The sequence below is a fragment of the Mustela lutreola genome, chromosome 2, assembly GCF_030435805.1.
Source record: "Mustela lutreola isolate mMusLut2 chromosome 2, mMusLut2.pri, whole genome shotgun sequence".
Classification (NCBI taxonomy): domain Eukaryota; kingdom Metazoa; phylum Chordata; class Mammalia; order Carnivora; family Mustelidae; genus Mustela; species Mustela lutreola.
Window position 1 is genome coordinate 59,526,823 of NC_081291.1, and position 20,483 is coordinate 59,547,305.

Sequence of the window (20,483 nt, forward strand, 5' to 3'; positions counted from 1 at the left end):
TATCAAAGCAAAGAAAGGCTCACGAACCAAGAGGAGAGAGGTTTTGAAAGCTGGCCTTGGAAAGGCTTTACCTGCCTGTGAGGACATGGATGCTGGGGCTGGAGGAACTGGCCGAGTTCCAGTGCTGGCCTGCGGGGCCCAGAGACACAGGATCTAACTGCCAGGGGCTGGTGTTTTGTCTGGGCAGGGCTAGGCTGGAGGCTTCGGAGCTGCCCTGGCTCAGTGGGGCAGACCTGCCCACAGATGGCAGTGCACTGCTGGCCAGGAACCAGGGGCAGAGGAAGTGGGAAGCAGGAGGTAAGGCAGGCTAGGGACATCTGTGGGGAGGTGAGAGGTTCCGTCCCAGGGGGAGGTGTCCAGAGGGCAGTCCGATGAGGACAGAGGTGTGAGGCCACCAGCACTGCCACTGAGGGAGCAGATGGGACCACCAAGCCCCGGAGACAGAGTTCTCCAGTTCCAGAATGGTCTGTGGCCCTCCTAGCACACAGTAAAGCTCAGATTCTTTTTTAAAAATTGTTTTCTATAAGGGCGCCTGGGTGGCTAAGTCGTTAAGCATCAGCCTTCGGCTTGGGTGGTAGACTCGGGTCCCACAGTGGGCTTCCTCCTCAGCGGGATCTGCTTCTCCCTCTGCCTACCGTTCCCCTGCTTGTGTGCTCTCTTTCTGATAAATAATAAATAAATAAATAAATAAATTTCTATTATTTTTAATGGGTACAAACAGACATAACAAAGTTTACCATAACCATGTGAGGGGCATACTTCAGTGGTACCAAGTACATTCACACTGCAGTGCCACTGTCCCCACCGTCTATCTCCAGGATGTTTTCATCTCCCCAGGCAGAAACTCTGCCCCAATCGAACAATTCCTGTGTCCCCTCCCGCCGCCCCTGGTGGCCACCACGCCATCTCCTGTGTCTGTGCGCCTGACGACTCAAGGTCCCTCACCTGACGGCAATGACAGAGTATGCTGACGGCCATCTGGGCGGCTTCCCCTTCTGGCAATTGTGAGTGGTTGTGCAAATACCTTTTCAAGTCCCTGCTTTCAGTTCGTCTGCATATCTGCCCAGAAGTGGAACAGCTGGATTCTGTGGAAGCTTATGTTTAACCTTTTAAGGACTCTCCAGAACATTCTCCACCATGGCTGTACCACCTTCCATTCCTGCCAGCACAGCTCTAGAGTTTCCATTTCTCCAAACCCTCTGACACTCAGAGGCTCAGTCTCATTCTAAGTTCCTGCTTCAACATCACACAGCTGAAGAAAAAGGAGGGCTGGATTGCCAGTGGAAGTGGGTGGAGGGAGAAGGATGGTGTCAGTGGGGTAGTCTGGTAGGTGGGTAGGATTGGGGGGCAGGGATGGATCCATAAGGGGTGTGTGTATGGGTGAGTGGGGGGGAAGACTGGGGTGGGAGGGGGTCGGTGGGCGTGGAGGAGAATGACATCACTCAGGCCAGAGTAGTCCCGGAAGCTCTAGCCAACCCCATCCCCAGCCCTGGGGGGGTCCCCACTCCAGCCCTCTTGTGAAAATATTTCTGAGCTAGGGACTAGAACGTATTATCATGCAATGTGTGCTTGGGGTTGATCACCCCTCATGGTCAAAGACGTGTAACTGCCTCCCTATTACCCACCTCGGTGCCTGGCCCCACCCATCACCTGGCAGGGTTCCCTGGTATCCTGGGCAGCCTCCGGCCAGATATCCCCCTCAACCAAGGTCACGTGGGCAGCAGAAGCTGGGGGGCAGGCAGGACTCAGGATTTTAAGTGCATTTCAAGTGGGCAGTCAGCAATTAATTATGGGCCCCCGGGGAAGCAGCTGTATAATCACAGAAATGCCCAAGGCACTTCTGACTATGCATCGCCTCGGGGGTCCTGCACACAGACAGGGCCAGAACTTACAAACTCCACGAGACTCCCTTCTCCTCGAATGCCCAGGTCTCTACAGTTTGCAAACCCCTGAGGTGCAAAATGGAAATAGGATCTGAGTCTGGCCAATCAGAGCACCTCGTCCTTTAGGTCAGAATGATTGGTTAAAATAGAGACAAGTGTGCTGAAGTTGGCTAATGAAATCCCTACCCGAACATGTGCTGACCAAAGGTGTTTTCTTTCCACTGTGTTGCTGGGTTGGTAAGTCTACAGCTGCTGGGCAGCTATTGGTGCCTCCCACTTGGAAAGAGCCTGCCTAAGAATGAACCCATACAGATGACAGAGAAGAAGACAGATTCCTCAAGCCCTCATGGAGCTCCTGGATCCAGCTGTGCCTGAAACCAGCAAGACACACCCTTGGAGTTTTCTATTACATGAGCCAACCAGTTCCTTTCATGGCTAAAGCCAGTTTAGGTTAGGTTAAGTTTAGGTTAAGTTAAGTTAGTTAAGTTAGGTTAAGTTAGGTTAAGTTCTTTATAATGGAAGAAAGATGTGCTGGGTTATTTGTCCAAGTGGTTTTCAGCTGGAAGCAGCAATGATGGCTGGAAAGTTGATTTCTCCAGCTAAATAATAAGACCCCAAGTAAATTGATAGTCTGAGTTTGAATCCTGGCTCTGGCACTGACAGCTCCACGTTTGGGGGCAAGTAATTGATCTCTCTCTTTGTCCCCAGGTCCTCAGCTCTCAGATGTGGCTACAATGCTAGCAGCGTCTATTGGTCACTATAGTCTGGGCTGTCTCCCGAATGCCCAGTTTGAGGTTGTTTTGTGCTCAAGCCCTTTGTGCAATGCAGGCTGGCTAGAGGTCCTGCTCTCCAGAATCCTCCCTGCAGAACAACTAGATGCCCAACCTAGAAGTGTCCCAAGCCATCCCACTGACCATCCAGTGACCGTGATGAGCCACATGACCTCACCCAGCCCATTTTTCAGAAAGGCCACCCATGCCTCATGAAGCAGCACCATCTGACATGCTCCTGGGTGTGCAGGAAGGCCCCAAAGGGGCACAGAGGGCCCAAGGCCCCTCGGGGACATCTGCAGGAGCCTCCCACGTGGACTCTAGCTCTTCCAGCTTCTGATTCTCTAGCCTCGTGGCTGCCCAAGTGCAAACCAGAGCTTCGCCCCTCTGCCGTCCACAGCCCCACCGACATGCCCTGCTCAGTGCACCCCATAAACCCTGGTATTAATAGCTGATGATTTTAATACCCTGGATGAGCCAATGTGTGCAGCAATCAGAAGGCGCCTGTCTCCCCCCAACACCGCCCCCTGCACCATGCTCGCTGTGTAATTACGCGTGATCACAGTGCAGTGAGCGCTGATTGTGACTCAGAGGCCATCGCTTGCTTTCGGGCTTGTGGGGCTGGAGCCCCCGGCAGCCTAACGAGGGTAATTGAGGCAGGGCTGATTGTGCCGGAAAGCTGGAGGGGACTGAGCCATGAGAACAGGCCACGTCACACCCCGAACAGGACGCATTTGCTAAATTTGTTTCCGATGCAATTTCATGGTGATTACACTGATTTCTCTTTAGTAATTGAGCCTGGCGCTGAGCTCAATGCCTGCAGCCCGGCTGTCAGGATGGGCCCATTTTGGAGCAGGAGGTATTGATTATGATTTATGGACCACTGTCAGAGCCCTCAGAAAGGAAAGACAGTGCAGGAAGGCGGGCGGAGATAGCTGCTAGGGCTCTCTGGGAAATTCCCTCCTGATAGGCTGTGGCCTGATTTTGCTCCAGCTCTGTCACTTCTCACTGTGTGGCTTTGGGCAGTACCTGTGTGCCCCCCAAGTCCCCATCTGTTGAGGTAAGAAGCCCTAACCCACAGAGGTCCAAACCAGTCTGTCCACCAGCCATGCTCGGACAGCAGCTGGGTTACAAGTCCTCCATCCACAGGAATGTCCTTTGGGGACATGTCCCACCTATCCCACCCAGAGACAGGCCTGCTGCTTCCAAAATCACCACTGCTGACCCCCCATACCTACCCTCTGGGTCAGCAACAGCCATCCCTGTTGGGCCCTGGAGGGGATGGGCCTTGAGACAGGGCCGCTGGGCAGAGCCACACACCTGCAGAGGTTGCACCCACATGGTTTTCATCAGAAAAGTACTAGCCCAGGGGGCCTGGGTGGCTCAGTCTTTAAGCCTCTGCCTTCAGCTCAGGTCATGATTTCGGGGTCCTCAGATCAAGCCCCACATGGGCCTTCTTGCTCAGTGAGAAGCCTGCTTCTCCCTCTCCCACTTCCCCTGCTTGTGTTCCCTCTCTCACTGTGTCTCTCTCTGTCAAATAAATAAAATCTTAAAAAAAAAAAATACTGGCCCAAGTCCTCATGGGATGGAAGAGTGTATCTATGCTGCAGAGGCCAACATTCCCTACTGGGTTCCTCAGCTGCAGGGTTCCCAACATGAAGAAAGCTCCTGGCTGAGAGTCTGGTCAATGGGGCTCCCAGCCCTCCCTGTTCAAGGAGGCCTGGAATCCCCGGGGCGGCTGGGCCCCTCCAGGCTTTCTGGAGCGGAGTCTGCATCTCGGCAAGGCCCCCCAGGAACCAGAGCTCCAAGCCAGGTGTTCCTAAGTCGGCTGCCCAGAAGAAGCACCGGGAGAAACTCTGGGAAGTCGTGAGTGGGGTCCCCAAGGGGCTGAGGCCTCAGTGACCTTCCATCTCGCTGGTGGCTCCAGGGTGCATCCGAGGTCCCCAGATACCCAGGCTGGGGCAAGTTGGTGGGGGCCAAGAGCCTCCTCTTGCGGGCAGTTCTGGAGTGATGGGGCCGTGCTGGTGTGAACTCCACTGGGGGCCGTCAGGCACCCAGCCCAGCAGGCAAGGGGCCTGGTGCCACGCAGGCAACAAGGCTGGAGCGTGGGGTACACCTGCTGGGCCACAGGCCCAGCCCCCGAGCGCTCCCAGCAACCAACACTTGGAGCCAAGAGGTTTAGCAAAAATGTTTAATCTCTCCTTAATGTGTGTGCGTGTATTTACAAGTACTAAATCTGAAGAACAGTAAAATAGGAAATAGCCGTATATTTACACAATCGGCGGGCGACCACCCGCCAGCCGCGCTGCTCCTGCAGGACCGCGATAGCTGGGCAGGCAGCTCCGGCCCGCCAAGTGATCACTCTTCTTTTGGGTGGGGGCTCTGTGGTGTTAAAGGACAGCTAATTGTGGGCTTCGTCTTAAAAATATCTCTTTCTCTCTAAATATATCTATTCTAGCTTGTGTAGCACCAACGACGTGAGCCATCAGATCCAGAACTGGGGAACCGGGGTGTGGGTACTCTGAGCAAGGCCAAACTAGGGAGGGCAGGAGGGAGGTTTGGGGCCATCCATCTAGGCCCCCCCGGTCCCTCTTCCCCAGCCCCCAGTCCCGGCCCCTCAGGCCCTGGGTTGGGGAGTACAGGACAAGCTCGAGGTATATGGAGAGACCAGGCTCCCAGACCGAGGTGTGAGTCGTCTGGGGGCACTCCTGAGACCCTGCGGATTGGGGAAGGGCAGGGAAGCACAGGGAAGGCCAGGCAGGGGGGTGGAGAGGCGTGGCCTACAGCAGGCAACAGCAGCAGTGTCTGGGACAGGCTGGGAGCCCTTGCTTCCCACACTGAGGCCTGGATCCCCCGAGCCCTGGGGCAGCAGAGGGGCCTTCCAGGCAAGGGAGCCCACCCTCGTTGCACAGAGCAGGGCTTCAATTCCAGGCCCCTGCCAGGCCCCCGTGCCAGTGCCTGGAGTGAGAGCCCCTGCCAGAGGGATGTGCAGAGGTGCCGGCAGGGTGCTACAGAGTTGGGAGGGTCTTGGGAAGTAGTGATGAGGAAGAGGCAGGGCCTAACAGCATGTACCAGCAGGAAGGCCAGCAAAGAACCTGCTGCAGGGGTGAGGCAGGCTGGGGACCAGCTCCATGGGCTCGCATGTAAACAGGTCCTGCTAAAGTGCTTGGCCTCCCTCTGCTACCACTGCCCTGCCTGCCCACCGTCCAGGTGACAAGGGCACAGGGAAGGCCCCACCCTTGAACCTGTTGCCTCACAGAGGCAGGCACAGGAGGCTTGGCTCTGCGGGGACCAGGGAGGGCAGAGGAAGGGGCCAGAACTGGATTCTGAACAGAGGGACACAGGGGCTGAGGAGCCCCAGCCTGACCCTCATGGAAGTGGAAGAACGGGGGTTTCGCAAAGAAGCCGGCACCCTGGGAAGACTTTCTGGGGGGGAGGGGAACGGAGGCTTGGCCCCAGGCACTGCCAGGCGACATCAGAGGGGAGGCAGGAGTGTACTGGGGGACGACAATCTAGGCCAAGGCGAGTGGCTACCAAAAGACAGCCAGATCTCCAGCCAGACCAGCCTCAACTTGGCTGCCGAGGAATGAGTCCACAGGGGCTGCGCTGGGGCAGGGGGCTGGCCTGAGCTCCAGCAGGGCACACACTGCAGCAGGAGGCCCAAGCCCTGCACGGTGCCCGTTGGGACCCCCTGTCTGGCCTGTTCCAGCAGCTTCCTGCACCAGGAGTGCTCAGCCTTCATGGAGCTCCCCCACGGAAGGAAGCAACCCTTGACCTGATCTCCAGGGTGTGGCTCACGCTGCTTAGGAGGGGGGACCCCAAGACGGGCAGCCCGTGGGCGCAGGGCTGGCCACAGTTAGCTGTCCCTTAAAGTCCATGGGAATCTTGAGTACCGTCAAAAAAGTGAACATGAAAAGGGGCCGGGCCGCTTGCTTGCGCTCACAAGTGACTGATTAATTAAAAAAAAACATAAAAAAAGGGGTCTAACAACCTCTAGTATTCAACACTTGCAGTTTTAAAAAGTTCAAGTCAGACTAAACGCTAGCACGGTCATGCAGGAATCCACGGCCCCGCGCCCTGGAAGCTCGAGGGGCCGGCGAGTTCTCTCCTCTGTACGTCACAATGAAAACAGGGTGGCCCGCAGGTCGGGTGACCAGAGGCCTTGGGGGCACGCCACTCAGGGAGGCCCTGGCCACTTCCACGACCATTTGGTATTGCTTTCCCACTGCCTCAACTTCCTTATTCTACTTCGTAAAATTTCTCCTCCTCCAGTTAACTGTACAGGACCCCACTGGGGCTGGAAACTGAGGCTAGAGCCACATATATATATATATGTGTGTGTATATATATATATGTACAGAGTTCTTTTAATTAAGAATGTGTTTTTTCTTGCTCACTGCGGGCCGGATGGGCAGAGCTGACCTCCTGGCCCTCTGGTCACTGTGTCCTCCTCCCAGGGGCCCTGCCACAGCCCCGAGTGCCCACCCAGAGAGTTCCCCTAAAGAAAAAACCCAAAACAAGTCCCCCAGATGTCCCGCCGCCTGTGAGGGGCACTGCAGAGCTGCTGGACTGGAAGCCGCTGAAGGTGGGCATGGAGAGCAGGGGACACAGAGGGGTATGAGGGAGAAGGGTGGCCGGGGGCTGCTCCCAAGCCCCACGCGGCCAGGGAGAACACAGCCCACCCAGGGGCTGGTGCCAGGAGCGGCGTTGCGGGGGAATAAATAATGGGAACGTGCGCTCATGGCCCAGAGCCCCAGGCCCCAGTGGCTCCCAGAGGCACAGCCCTGAGGACAGGAGAGGAGTCACCGAGTCCTTCTGGAAGTCATGCGGGGGCGCTGAGCGAGCCGTTCTGCAGCCCCTCCATAGGAGGGAGCTGGGGCCTGTCTGGGCGAGGTTGACGTGGCGCTCCGGCCTCGGCCGCGGCCGCGGAGAGCACGCGGTGAATTGGGAGGACAGTGGCGGTGGTGCAGCAGCAAGCGTTGGGGGTGCCAGACGCAGCAGGTGGGCGGCGGCAGGAGGACGACTTCAGCTCCCCTTGGCCGGGCCCCCGGCATTCGGCCTCCCCCCGGGGATGCCATCCGGGGCCCGGGCCTCCCACTCCGCACAGGACGCCAGGAACGGCGGTGGCCCTCCTTGCCCCTCGTCCTGGCCCTTCTGACCTCAGCAGCACAGCCTCGAGGAGATGGACCAGGCCGGCTACCCCCTTCCCAGAGGGCTCCAGCCATACCCCCAGGTCCTTGGTGGTCACCCTCTCCTCCTGAGAAGTCCCTGGTCACACCAGGGCTCCCCCCACCCGCCCTGTGGTGAGCAGCTCTGGGCACAGGAGGTGCTGCAGGCACTGTCACCCACACCACGAAGAGTCGGGGCCCTCGCCAGGCAGGAAGAGGAGGTGGAGGGCCAGGAGGATGCTGGACCACACGCCTGGCCCCGAGCGCCCTGGCATAGGCACAGTTGGGGGCGAGGCTGCCTCCAAGGCCTCCCAGCTCAGGCTGCCGGACAGAGGCCACCCATGCAGGCCCTCTTGCTCAACTCCCGCTGGGCGGTGACGGCCAAGGGTCTCAGCTGCTCAGGGCCATCGTGTCCACCACCTGCTCCAGCTTGCTCCGGAGCCGCTGCCGCCGCGCCTGTTCATCCTTCTCCAGGGCTGTCAGGATCTACGGCGGGAGGCGGGGCGTCAGCAGGCCTGGCCGGGGCTGCCTACTCCCATGGGGTGGGTACACGGAATCTCAGGGTGGGGGCTGTCCAGGAAGCAAGTCACCCTGCCACAACCCGCAGGGACTCTGGAGCCAGCACCGCGCTGAGGGTCCTGGGTTGAGCCTGGACTCCCAGGATCCCCGTGTGGAGAATGAGTCCCCCAGGTCAGTACGCCGACCCTGTCCCCCAACCCGGGCTTTCATCAGAGCCAGCCCTTGGACCCTCTTGGTGCAGGTCTGTCTGAGCAGGGCCTGGCCTTCTGGGGCATGGACACCTCTCACAGCCTGCTCTGCACCCCAGCTCCACCTGAGGCGCTGAGCGCTTGCTGGACCCTCTGCCCATGCTCCTGGGTCCTGCTGGCTGTCAGCCCTCCAGCACACAGCCCATCACCACCTCCCTGCCCCCAAGTCCCGCAACCCACCACCTGTTTCTCTGCACCCCTTACAGGACTTCTCAGAAAGCACTGCTAGCTCCTCCCGGTTCCCCTTGAGGGCCGCAAGAAGGCGGGCTTCAGTCCCCACCCTGCAGGTCACTCGTCCTCCTCAGCACTTGGCCATTGGACGTGGGCTGTCCCTGGCTCTCAGTCCCAAGGCTCTGCCTGCCCCTCCCGGCTCTGGACTCACCTCTGCGGCCGCCTCCTCCACGCCTACATAGGTGCCTCTTTCTCTCAGCTGCCGACCCCACACTTAGGCCCAGAGCCCGAAACTCTTGCACTCTCCAGTCTGCCCCCTCACACTTGAATAGCTGGACGCCCCCGAGACCTGTATCTCCTGCAGCCTGCCCTACTTCCTGTCACTCAGCCACAGGTCTGGAGATGGGCCCACACCCAGTCAGAGAGGCAACACCCAGCCCGTGAACCCCACAGCTCAGCAGCATGGCTGCAGCCTCTGCTGGTCCCTGCCTCCCTCTCGTCCCCTGCTATCTGGCTCGAATCACAGCTCCAAACCCTGACTGCCCAGCTCACTTGGGGAACAGCCCAAGTTCCCTGAGGCCTGCATACCAAGGGATGAACCCTGCCTCAGCTTTCCCTACTCCTCCCCCAGGGCCAGCTGATTCAGCATCCTGGCCTCTATGGTCCTGCCACAGAGCCCACACTGGCCTCAGGGTCCTAGCACTGGCCAGGCCCATCCTGCTGCTCTAGGCCTTTGTGTCCTCTCTAGTCCAGCCTGTAAGTCCATCCTTCCTCCCCAGACAACTCAGGGAGCCCCAGCTCGGTACAGATGCCTAGGAGGCCTCCTGAAGCCTCACTCCAAGTCAATGGGGGAAGGTGCTGAAACTTAAGGAAAGGCCCACTGCCCTGCCCTGGAGACAGCCATCCAGGCCGATAAATCCTGCAAACAGGGCCTTCAGGGCACAGTCACTACCTGACCCACAGTCTCCACATGGGAAAGACACAGCCGTCCACTCCCCCACGCCCCACAGTGACCAGAAGCACGATCCCTGAGCTAGTGTAGCCCAGGACTGGCAGGGAGTCACGAGAGCATTCCCTCCCTGCCCTAGTGAGCAAGGACGACAGTCGGGGTGCAGAGGGGGAACAGCAGGAGGTGCCTGGCCAGCCTGAGGCATGGGCAGGGGCCGGGGTAGCTGCAGGGGCTTTGTCAGAGGGCCTGTGCCTGGCAGTAGGGGTCTGAGCCAGGCGGGCAAGAACCAGCGCACATGCTCACCTCATCCTTGTACTTGGTGATATAGGAGTAGATCTCGTGTAAGGCGCTCATGCTGTTGAACTGGCTCAGGTGCAGCCGCGACTGCTCCGCCAGGTAGGCGCTCATGTCCTGGTCGCTGATGGCGGGCATCTTAGCAATGTCTGCATAGTACCTATGGCGGGGCAGCAGGTGGGCTGGGGCAGCAGATGGGCCGAGGGCGGCAGGGGAGCGGTGAGCGGGGTCCCAGCCCCTCCCCCGCCCGCCTGCCCATCGGGTGCTGTCTACCTCTCCACCCAGCTCTTGTAGTTGGGGATGTCCTTGGCGTAGAGCAGTTTGTTGGAGGGCGAGTCCTTGCCCAGCTTGTGCTCCGACGTGGAGCAGGAGTCCATGAAGGTCTGGGCCACCACGGACAAACAGGCGTCTGTGATGCTGCTCTTGTGGATGTCGAACACGAACTGCGGGTTCTTGATCACGTTCACCCAGAAGCGCAGAGGCAAGCTGTGGGTGTGCCCAGGTGCACAGTCAGACAGGGCCTTCCGGTTGGCACAGGGAAGGGCCCATCTTAAGGGCCTGCAGTCTTCCTGGCTCCGACCCTCACACTGGTCATGGATGTCCACAGATGTAGGGAAACTGAGAGCCAGGACTCCTGGTGAGCACATCCTTACCTCCCAGGACCTCCTGAAGGGTAGCCCCTCCGCATCCTCAGGCATACATAGATGAGATGTACAGACCCAACAGTGCCCCCTCACATTTGGGTTCCCCCTGCACATGGCCACAGCCCTCCCAGGCCTGCTCACATCAGGGTCACACACACAGCTGGGCTGGCTCACCCCCATGAAAGGCACACCACTGGGGCTGGCTCACACCTAGACAGGCTCCCCTCCAGGAGAAGGCTCACCACCAAGGCAGGTCAAACCTGGGCTGGCTCACCCCTCCTACCCAGATGGGCCCTGGAAGCAAGACCGGGAAGGGGTCCAGGAGACACAGCCCCACAGAGAGCTGACCTCTTCATCTAAAATCCCCCTCTGGGACAGCCATCAGCTAAGGTATGCACAAGCCACTAGCCCATGTTAACTGTTTAAATTAAAAAGAATTAGGGGCACCTGGGTGGCTCAGTGGGTTAAAGCCTCTGCCTTCGGCTCAGGTCATGTTCCCAGGGTCCTGGAATCGGCCCCCAAGTTGGGCTCTCTGCTCAGTGGGGAGCCTACTTCCTTTTCCTCCTCTCTCTCCCTCTCTGCCTGCCTCTCTGCCTACTTACAATCTCTGTCAAATAAATAAACACAAGTCTTTTAAAAATAAAAAAGAACCAAATGAAGTTAAAAGTCCAGATTTTTGGTTGCACTCCGTGATACATGGCTGCTAGCCAAGGCTCCGAACAGCCCAGATCTAGAATGTTCCATCATCACAGAAAATTACCCTAGACGATGCTGCCTCCTCTCCAGTGCCCCATGGAACCCTCTCACGGAGCACAGCTGGAGTTGGAGGCCCCAACAAGGGTCAAGGCTCCATCCCAGATTTGTGAAGCAGTAGCGTGTAGATCTCAGAGTCCTAGGAGAGCTAAGGTCACCAGGGGACAAGGGAGGAAGAGGCCAGAGGCCAAAGGCATGGGAGCTCCTGTAAGGATAGGGTGAATGGTGCCGTGGGCCCAAGGTCAAGTTCAGAGAGATGAAAGCCAGTGTGGGCAGTGGCTGTTGGCCCTGGGGGGGGGGGGGGGGAGAGCTTCAGGAGCCCTGGCTCTCACTGTCCTCCTCACTGCAGCCGGCCAGCATGGCCCATTCCACTGCTCCAGCTTCTCACACACAAGCCGGCACTCACACACCCTCACACAGCCACGCACACCCAGAGACACTCGTGAATGCACAGGCACACACACACACACAAGTGTCCACCTCCCACCCCTAAGGCAGGTCCTGCAAGTCGGAGCAGAGGACCTGGGCGGGGAGGCGGCAGATGCCCCCAAGATGGGTGAATCAGGAAGGCCCCCCCTCAAGTGGCTGGCCTCAGCATGGGTATGATGAGCCTGGGGGCCTCTATCCTCACCTGGGCAAACCTGTCCCTGGGGCCAGCCCCCCTAGCCCCCACTTTCCCCAGCCCGATCCCCTACCCCCGGGCTACACCCCTGCACCCGCCACGCCGGCCCTCCGGAACCTACCAGTTGCTCTTCCATGTGTGGCGCACGTCAGAGTCGTGGATCTGGTGCTGGTCAGCCTGCTCGTCCAGGAAGTCAAACATGTACTTGATGGCCAGTGGCAGGGCTGAGCCCCGGTGCGCTGTGCTGAAGATGGTCTCGAACAGGTCGTCCACAAACTTCTGGAGCGTACCCTGCAGGCAGGAGAGGGCACAGAGCTCCAGGAGGGCCAGCGGGCTGCCCCCTTGCCATCTCAGGCACCCAGGCCTGTGCGGCCATAGGATAATGCCAAGGGGAAGGGGTCGACTCTGACCATGGCTTTCTGAGGCCTGGGCCTGGGTGTCCCTGCCACGTCCCCACCGCCCGCCCACCAAAGCCTACTTTGGTGGCCAGCAGCCGCGTCAGGTAGATCTCTGAGACCATCTTGCTGCCTCGGTCACCCTCCCGCTGATCCAGGTGGTCGTGGTTCTTCACCAGGTGCCACAGCTTGGTGCCACTCTCCAGATCGGGCGTGATCATGGGGGTGCGTGAGCGCAGGCTGTCGGGGCTGCTGGCTGTGCGCAGCATGCTCTCTGTGGGGACCCCAGCCGTCAGTGGGGTGCCCTCCATGCCTAGCACCCATGCCCACTCTGCTGCTGGCCGGGCGGCCTTGGCAGCTCCCCCATCCGAGCTGAAAACTGCAGAGTCAACAGCCCCACCGCCCTGGGTTGCTGGGGACAGACAGAGACATTGAGGCAATGGCAGAAAGGACCACTAATGCATGATCTGGGGAAAGGGAGCCTCCATGTTGGAGGGAAAAGCCATCTCTCCAAGTGACGAGCCACAAAGAAGCCCCATCCCAGCCTGTGCAGGGAGCCGTGGGGAGGCGCCTGCCCTGGCCTGCGGGCCCTGCTGTCCCCATGCACCCGCTCACCGTATCTGCTGAGAGACTTGGTAAAGGTGGATGAGTTGGAGATATTGTAGGCGGATGTCTGCTTGGGCACCAGGGCCACCGAGGACCCATCTGTCACCTGCAGGCAGAGAACCAAGAGACATGTGACCCCTCATCAGTCCCAGAGGACACCCCCATTCCGGTTCTGAGCCTGGAGTTCCAGTCGCCTCACTGCTCCAAGCCTCAGTTTCCCCAGAAGTACACCTGCAGGGCTGTGTGGGCCCCTATATCTTCTTCTTGGGATGTACTGCTCAGAGGGGCCTGGACGCTGGCTCCTGCACTGCCCCGGAGCCCCAGGAAGAGAGGCCAAGCCTTGGCCAGAAGGTCAGGAAGTCGCGGGGGTCACCTGGTAGTGAGCCAGCGTGTTCAGCCTCTTCCAGTCGTTGTCGATCTTGGTGGTGACATCCTCATCTTGCAGGATGATGCGGGCCATGCGGCCTTGGCGCCACTCTGCAGGGAAGAGAGCGCTGGAGGGGCGGACCACTGGGGCAGGCACCTCCCACCTACTGCTCCCTCTGCCAGATGCTGGCCTCTCCCAGCAGAGGGGACGGACAGGCCCTGAGGGGACAGGGTGCCCTGTGGACACTCAGTGAGAGGCCTGGAACAGCAGAATAAGGGAGACACAAGGCTTCTCCCCTCCTCGAGGCTAAGCTCCCTTCCCAGCTCTGGCTCTGAGCAGGACACACACACCACTGCAGGGAGGTCCTGTGTCCCTGCCCCGCCCACACCTCCTCTGGCAGCCCTACCCCCGCCCCATGGCAGCTGCCTTGCTGTGGGTATGTCCTGCCTTCCAGGGCTCTGGGCCCACCTCCTCAGCCTGGCATTTAAGGCCCCAGCTCTGGCTTCTCTGGTCACTGCTACCACGGGACCCCCAGGCCCTCTACCTCTGCTGCCTGCTCTAGCCCTTCCAGCTCTGCAGATGCTCCTGTCTGGCTCATGAGCCAAGTGGCCCCCGATGCCAGCTCTGACAGCCTCTCAGCTCCTACGGTGCATGGGAACCCACTCCCTGCCTCTCTCCCTTGCAGGACAGTGGCTCCTGAAATGGACTTCCTGCTTCTCCCCTCTACCCTGGCCAGCAGCAACTTCCCAGAGCTAGCCCAGAGCACAGCCCTTCCCACAGAACCCCCTATGGCTAACTTGCCGGAGCCCCCCAGTGGCACCACTGCCAAGCCGCAGCCAGGCTCACCCAGGTCCATGTCCCCAGCCTTTGGCCGCTGGGAGTAGGGCACACCCTTGTACACGGCATCCAGCAGCTTCTCCTTGACCTGAGTTACCGTGTCGCAGTTCAGCCCCTTCACTGGCACCTCAGGTGCGTTCTCGTTCTCGGGGTTCACACAGTTCAGGGTCTGCGGGCAGGGAAGGGGGCCGTATCAAACCCTGGCTCTCCAGGGGCACACGCTGCACTAGGGGGCACGGGGAGGGCAGGGCTGCATGGGATGGCTGGGCTCGCACGCACCAGGGTCTTATAGTCGATCTGCTGCCGGATGAGCTTGTCCTCACTCAGGGAGTAGCGGGCTTCGCCCGTGATGGCGTCGATGGGACCCTTCTCCATCTGCTGCTTGATGGCGCAGTAGAGCATGAAGAGCGGCTCCCCCGCGCACTCCTGCAGCAGGCAGGTGAGTCAGGCAGTGTCCAGGATACCTGGGGGCTTCCGCCTCTGCTCCCCCCCGCCCCCCACACAGCTGTGTGCAAGCTTCCCGCAATGAAAGAGGCAAGCGGAACCCTGGTTTGAAAGCCCCATGAAGACAGTGCAAGAGAATAAATGGGCCACTCAAGCTGCCCCTATGAGCTTCCAAGTGAAAACTCTAGCGCGGCCTCAACCACTAGGGCCGGGAGCACACGGAGAGAAATGCCTCGTGGCCAGGCTGGGTTTATGCCAAGTAAGACCCAGGCTGGTACACTCTCCCCTGAAGCTTCCCCAGTTCAGGCCTCAGTGGGCCCAGCACCACAGCCTCCTGCCTGTGCTCCAGAACCCCGCTTGTCGGAGCCCAAGAGGAGCAGCCAGCACCACACACAGGACAAAGCCTAGGCTCCTGGGCCCACCCCACAGCCCCAGGCACTGTGGACCCTAGGCCTCACGGCACTGCCCAAGGTGGCAAGCTGGATGTTGGAGGCCCACCCAGCTGGGACCCAGCCCGGCAGGCAGAGGACTGCCCCTCCTTCCATCACTGGAAGGCAGTAAGCCAATGCAACCATGGGTGCAGACACACTGACCTAGAGCAGCAACTGTCCAGCACTGTGGGACACAGAAGTCCATGGCCAAGATGCCCTGAAGGGGGCCCCCGGCACTGGGCACAAGTCCGCTTTGCCCCTGCCTCTGACCACTTTCCCTCTGGTTCCCCACACTGTGGCCACCAAGACCATTGCCTATACCTCCAACAGCTCAGCATGTCCTCGCCTCAGAGCCTCTGCCTCCACTTGTCCCTACAACCAGAAATTTCTCCCAAGGTCTCTGCTGTGGACAAAGGCAGCCCAGGCAAGTCTCAGACACCTGGCCTTACAGCAGGTACGGGCAGGGAGTCCCAGCATGGTCACCTGCCCCCTCGTGGCCCTGGGCCATCCCCTCAGGCCCAGTACGTTCCCTCATGTGCATGGTGAAGGGGCAAACAGGAATTGGAAGAAGTGGTGCTCTGAGTAAACGTGGCCTCCCTGTCCCTGTCCCTCTACTCATTATCCCCCATGTCTCCGCCCCTCCACAAAGCAAGCCCCAATGGCGATTCTAAAGCACAACCCTCAGATGGCACCAGGCCCATGCACTCCATCCGTCCGTCTGTGGCTCCAGAGTCCCACTCACACAGCAAGTCCAGCTTCTCAGACCAGATGTCAGAATGAGCCCCCTTTTCCTGGGGGCAGAGAGTCAGATCCAGACAGGGAGGAACAGAGGCAGGGCTTCCCTTGGCTTACAGAGCACCATTTTACAAGCATGTAAGTACCCTTTGCAATCAGCACAGAAGCGAGTTTCCACAAGATGGGCACAAGTCTGTCACTGGCTACCAGTTCTGTGCAACGGTAACGTGCTTATAGGGCACCTGCTACGTGCACAGGATTCTGAGCGTGCTGCTATCCCCTCCCACCGTGGGCCCCACGGGACAAGCCCTGGCTCGGCTCCCCTGGCTCTCCCCAGTTGGAGCTGGCATGCACCTCTAGGGCCTTTCTCCCCTTGTTTGGCTAACTCCTTCCCTTCCTTCATACCTGTGCTCAAGTCCCTCATCCACCTGACTTCCTGCCCCTTCTTACCTGCCCTTGTGCCCCATTCACACCTCCCCCCAACTCAGGGTAAGACCATGTCCTAGGCACCTCCAAGGGTCCGCCGCTATCCTCGACTCAGTGAGAACCCCGGCAGCTGAGGTCCACAGCCAAGAAGCAACCACAGTCTAAGTGAGCCCCAGTCCACCTGTGCCAGCCCATACCATGGCCCTTGGGCCCCACTGCCTATGACCCTGGCCACCTGCAGGGCCTCAACCAGACACCAGAGACCAGGCAGGAGCACACATAAAGCACGCACACTGGGCCACAATGGGGCCCCGCCACCCTCCACCTCTCAAGACTACGGGCCTGCCTGCCAAGCCTTCAGATTTTAAGGGAAGACAGACATTTATGTCTGAATCACCTTTATTTCTAAATGGTGAGTAAGCAATCTCACTACTCACACCCCAAACAAAACCCACCTGGACCCGTAGTTAGCCTCCACCCCTTTCTGAGGCTGGCCATGGGCCTCCAGAACTCATCTTCTGAGGGTGGAGGCCTGTCCAGGCAACAGAGAAGGCCCAGGCGGCCACCCTCTCGCAAAATCAAGTCACCAACAAGAGCCCCCAAGGCTGGGGCTGGCCAGTGCTGGCCACACAGAAGCCCCTGCCCAAACATCCCCTCCATCCCTGGCCCCAGGCCATGGGCTTAGCCACTGAGACGTGGGTCTGGGTCCAAACTCCAGCTCAGCCAAATGCTTACCACCTCTAGGATGTCTGCCCCCGCCTCGGGGCTGGGTGAGGAGTGGTCAGCCTCCAGGAGGAGGAGGAAAGAGGCTAACAGGACACACATCCTGGGGGAGTGCCTGCTGAGACCCGCCCCTGCCCGTCCCTCTCCCTTCTAATGCCCTTGAGCCCATCCGCCTGCCCAACACCCCATCTCGGATGTTCCCTCTTCCTCAGCCACCACCTACCTTCAGGAATTTATACAAAAGGAAGGTGAACCAGTTGGTCAGCATCTTCTCTGCCACTGACTCAGTCCTGGGGGCACAACATGGACAGGGGTGGGGGCTTGACTCCACAGCCCACTGTGCCCGCCCCACCGCCGCCAAGGGCGCTGAAGGGGCTGCCTTGGAAACCCCCAGCCCTCTGCCCCAGAAAGCCCAGCTTCTGAGTGGGACCACTCTGGCTTGGTGCCGCTGGGTGCCCGAAGTGGCATGGCCTGGGGCAGGGTCCCCGCACCCAACACGCTGGCTCGGCCTCCCATGTCCGCAGGCATAAGTCTGGGCTCACCGCCGCAGCAGCAGCTTGGGGTGGTTCTTGCTCTCTAGGTTCTTCTCAATGAGGTCGGACAGAAGCTGCTTGAGCACCCCCGTGGCGTACTCCATCTCACCCTGCAGGGCCGTCATGATGAGCGAGGCCACATTGCCCCGGTCCCGCATGGAGAAGCTGCGCTGGGCCTCCAGTGTGCGTATGAAGGTCAGCAGGAAGTGCTTCTTGGTGAGCAGCTGCCCGAACAGCGTCAGTGACTTCTCCACATTGGCCTGCACCTGGGGGAGAGGGGGCAACCCATGGGTACACTCATACCCGGAGGGGCACCCAGGTCCCACAAGAGAGGCAGGACAGGAAGGCTGAAGGCAGGGCCAGAGGGGGGCCTTGCAAGAGAGTGACACATTGCCCTAACAGGTCCTGGGGCTTCAACTGTCCTCGGCAGAGGGAATGTGTCCAGAAAACTACTTGAGAAGCCCATCACAGGCAGGGACCGGGGCAGACCAGTGTCAGTGCAATGTGTAGAACGAGGGCTACCCTCCTTGCAGTCGGATCCTGGAACCACCATCTCCTGCAGCCTTTCTCCCACAGCTAGGAGGAAACTGAACTCAATGCCCCATATGCTGGGCACCAGCAAAGCACAGCCATGTCTCAGTCTGCACTCACAACAGAAATCACTGTCCCCATGCCACAGAGGACAACAAAGTCCAGAAGAGAAAGAGGCTTGTTCAGGGCCATGTGACATGGAAGTGGGGAAAGGGGGTAGAGTGCAGGGACGGCTGGCTCCAGGGACCCTACTCTCTCTCTTATGCACAGCAAAACAGGAGATTCCCCACCAGACTATGCTGGAAGCTGCCAGTGCCACTGCTGCCAGCCCAGGCAGATAGGTGACAAGACCCAAGTAGAATACACTCATAACTAAGAGAACATTCAGTCTGACACAGCAGATGGTCACATCAGGAAAGAGACGTGATAAAGCACGTGGAGCCCTCAACGTGGCAGCCATCCCAGGGATGGGGAGCTGCTGAGCAGCCCTGGTTATCCAGGCCTGAGCCAGAGTGACAGGAAGGCCCATTCCAGCAGAGCTCAAGAGGGACTATCCCACCAACAGAGCTGTGACAGGGAATGGGATCCCCCACATCCAAAGCGTGCAGAGATGGGATGCCCTTGGCTGGATGGCATGACTGCTGAGCCCCTGCCTATTCCTAGCTGAGGACTGGGCACCTACCTGCCTCTGGGGAGCCCCTAGAGGACTTCAGGTCCAGCCCTCTTCCTCTCAGCAAGCTCACGCCCATAGCCCAAGTACCGTCAACAGCTCCACAAACCAAAAACCCAGCTCCATGAGGGCCACCATTCTGCCATCAGCCCCACACTTACCCCAAAGAGCCATGCAAATTCCTGCAGGGCCCCCCACCTCCCAGCCCACAGAGCAGAGCCCCTGCCCTACGAAGCTCAGCATCCCAACAGCCAGCAGCCAGGCCCAGTGAATGGGCACTGTGGCACATGACATACCCAAGGCCTCACTGGAACAGAGGCAGGCTCCAGTGAGCCTAAGCTCCAGCCACGGCGATGGGCTGGAATGCGGGCCAGCCCCGCCCCAGGCCCCTACCAGGTCCGTCTCCCCACCACAGCAGAAGCATTACAGGGAGCCGAGGGCCCTGCCTCCCAGGGGCCCTTCCAACCTATCTGGGCCATCTCCCAGGGGTCCCAGGAGCAGGCAGACGTCCCCGTGAGCTCCAGCCGACAGCCCACCTCCATCTCCTTGAGCACTGGATGGTCCTCAATCCCAGGGAAGAGCACCCGCATGGCATACGTCCGGTAGTCAAGGAACGGGATGCCGGCACCGTCCAGGTCGTTGGTCAGCTCATGGATGTCTGTCTGCAGCTCTGCAAAGGCTGCAGCCACACGAGGTGTCAAGGCAGGTACCCCTCCAGCCCCAGCAGCACCCCCTCAGGGCTAGGCTTGAACTCGGGCTCTGCTGCTCCCTGGCTGGGTAACCTTCAGGAAACCCCCAGGCCTTCCAACGCTGACATGTGGACAAAACTTCTGTCCCTCGGATGGGTCACAGGAGGCACCAGACAAGAGCAGAGAAGGTGGCATGCCTGGGGCCGGGCTGAGAGGGGCTTCCTGCAGTTAACCCTGGCACTGGGGGGTAGGGAAGCTCTGGGGGCCGGATTCCTCTACTACCTAAGGGCACACATCACTCGCCCTGGGTCCCAGGCCATAGCTGCCGGGAAGAAGAGGATGTGGCCAGGGAGAGGAGACAGGAGGCTTTCTCCAGGCCCCTGAGCTCTCCACTCTGACAACCACCACCCACCGGGCTGGGCCCTCTCCATCGCCCATCCTGCTTGGAGCAGCTCTGTTTCTTTCAGAAACAAAAGCAGGCAGGGCTAGGGCAGGCCTCAATGGAACATTCCAGAGCTGTGAGGTGTCTGCCCTGCAGCGCCACGGGGGAGGCACTATCTGATCAGGAGCCAGAGGAACGCGAGGCAGGCTAGGGGCCGACTGGCAGGTTTAATTAAGAGCCGGGACCTTCATCTCCTAGGCACTGCTGCCGAGCGCCTGGTTATCACCGCCTGGCTGGTCCTGCAGCACCCGTTGGCCTCTGCCCCCAAAGCCATGCTGGCAGATAAAGGTGTCCTGTGTGCTGGCCGCGGCATACAGCTGCCCCCTCCCAAGGTTCTCCCTGTCCACGGAGCTCCCCATCCAGGCCACCGGACTCCCACACAAGGCTCACACACCTGCCTGTGACCTGCGGGATGGCTGGGCTGGTCCACGACCTTTCAGTTCTCAGACAGGCCAGGGTCCTGACCGGATGGGACATTCTAATCCCCATGAAGCTACCAACAGCCCAATGTCAGGCCTGCTGCAGGCACGAGGTCCCCATGCAGCAGCCATTCCCAGGGCCTCACACCCTGCTTCCTGCTCAGGTCCCTTTCCTCATGCCCCAAACAGGAACTCTGCCACCACTTGCCTTCCA

At 59.6% G+C, this 20,483-nt stretch overlaps 1 protein-coding gene across 1 annotated transcript in view; it reads right to left on the reverse strand.

Moving 5' to 3' along the window:
• Nucleotides 1-4,830: 4,830 nt before the first annotated feature.
• The window catches only part of PLXNA1 (plexin A1), a 49,535-nt gene continuing 33,882 nt past the window's right edge, over nucleotides 4,831-20,483 (reverse strand). Inside the window, exons 21-32 of the mRNA XM_059161929.1 lie at nucleotides 19,256-19,398; nucleotides 17,528-17,784; nucleotides 17,209-17,275; nucleotides 14,506-14,652; nucleotides 14,236-14,395; nucleotides 13,396-13,499; nucleotides 13,032-13,128; nucleotides 12,500-12,690; nucleotides 12,143-12,312; nucleotides 10,276-10,488; nucleotides 10,012-10,162; nucleotides 4,831-8,307 (exon numbers count right to left, since the gene is read on the reverse strand). Of these exons, the coding sequence (XP_059017912.1) occupies nucleotides 8,212-8,307; nucleotides 10,012-10,162; nucleotides 10,276-10,488; nucleotides 12,143-12,312; nucleotides 12,500-12,690; nucleotides 13,032-13,128; nucleotides 13,396-13,499; nucleotides 14,236-14,395; nucleotides 14,506-14,652; nucleotides 17,209-17,275; nucleotides 17,528-17,784; nucleotides 19,256-19,398 (1,796 nt within the window). The 3' untranslated portion in view covers nucleotides 4,831-8,211. The remainder of the gene's footprint in view (nucleotides 8,308-10,011; nucleotides 10,163-10,275; nucleotides 10,489-12,142; nucleotides 12,313-12,499; nucleotides 12,691-13,031; nucleotides 13,129-13,395; nucleotides 13,500-14,235; nucleotides 14,396-14,505; nucleotides 14,653-17,208; nucleotides 17,276-17,527; nucleotides 17,785-19,255; nucleotides 19,399-20,483) is intronic.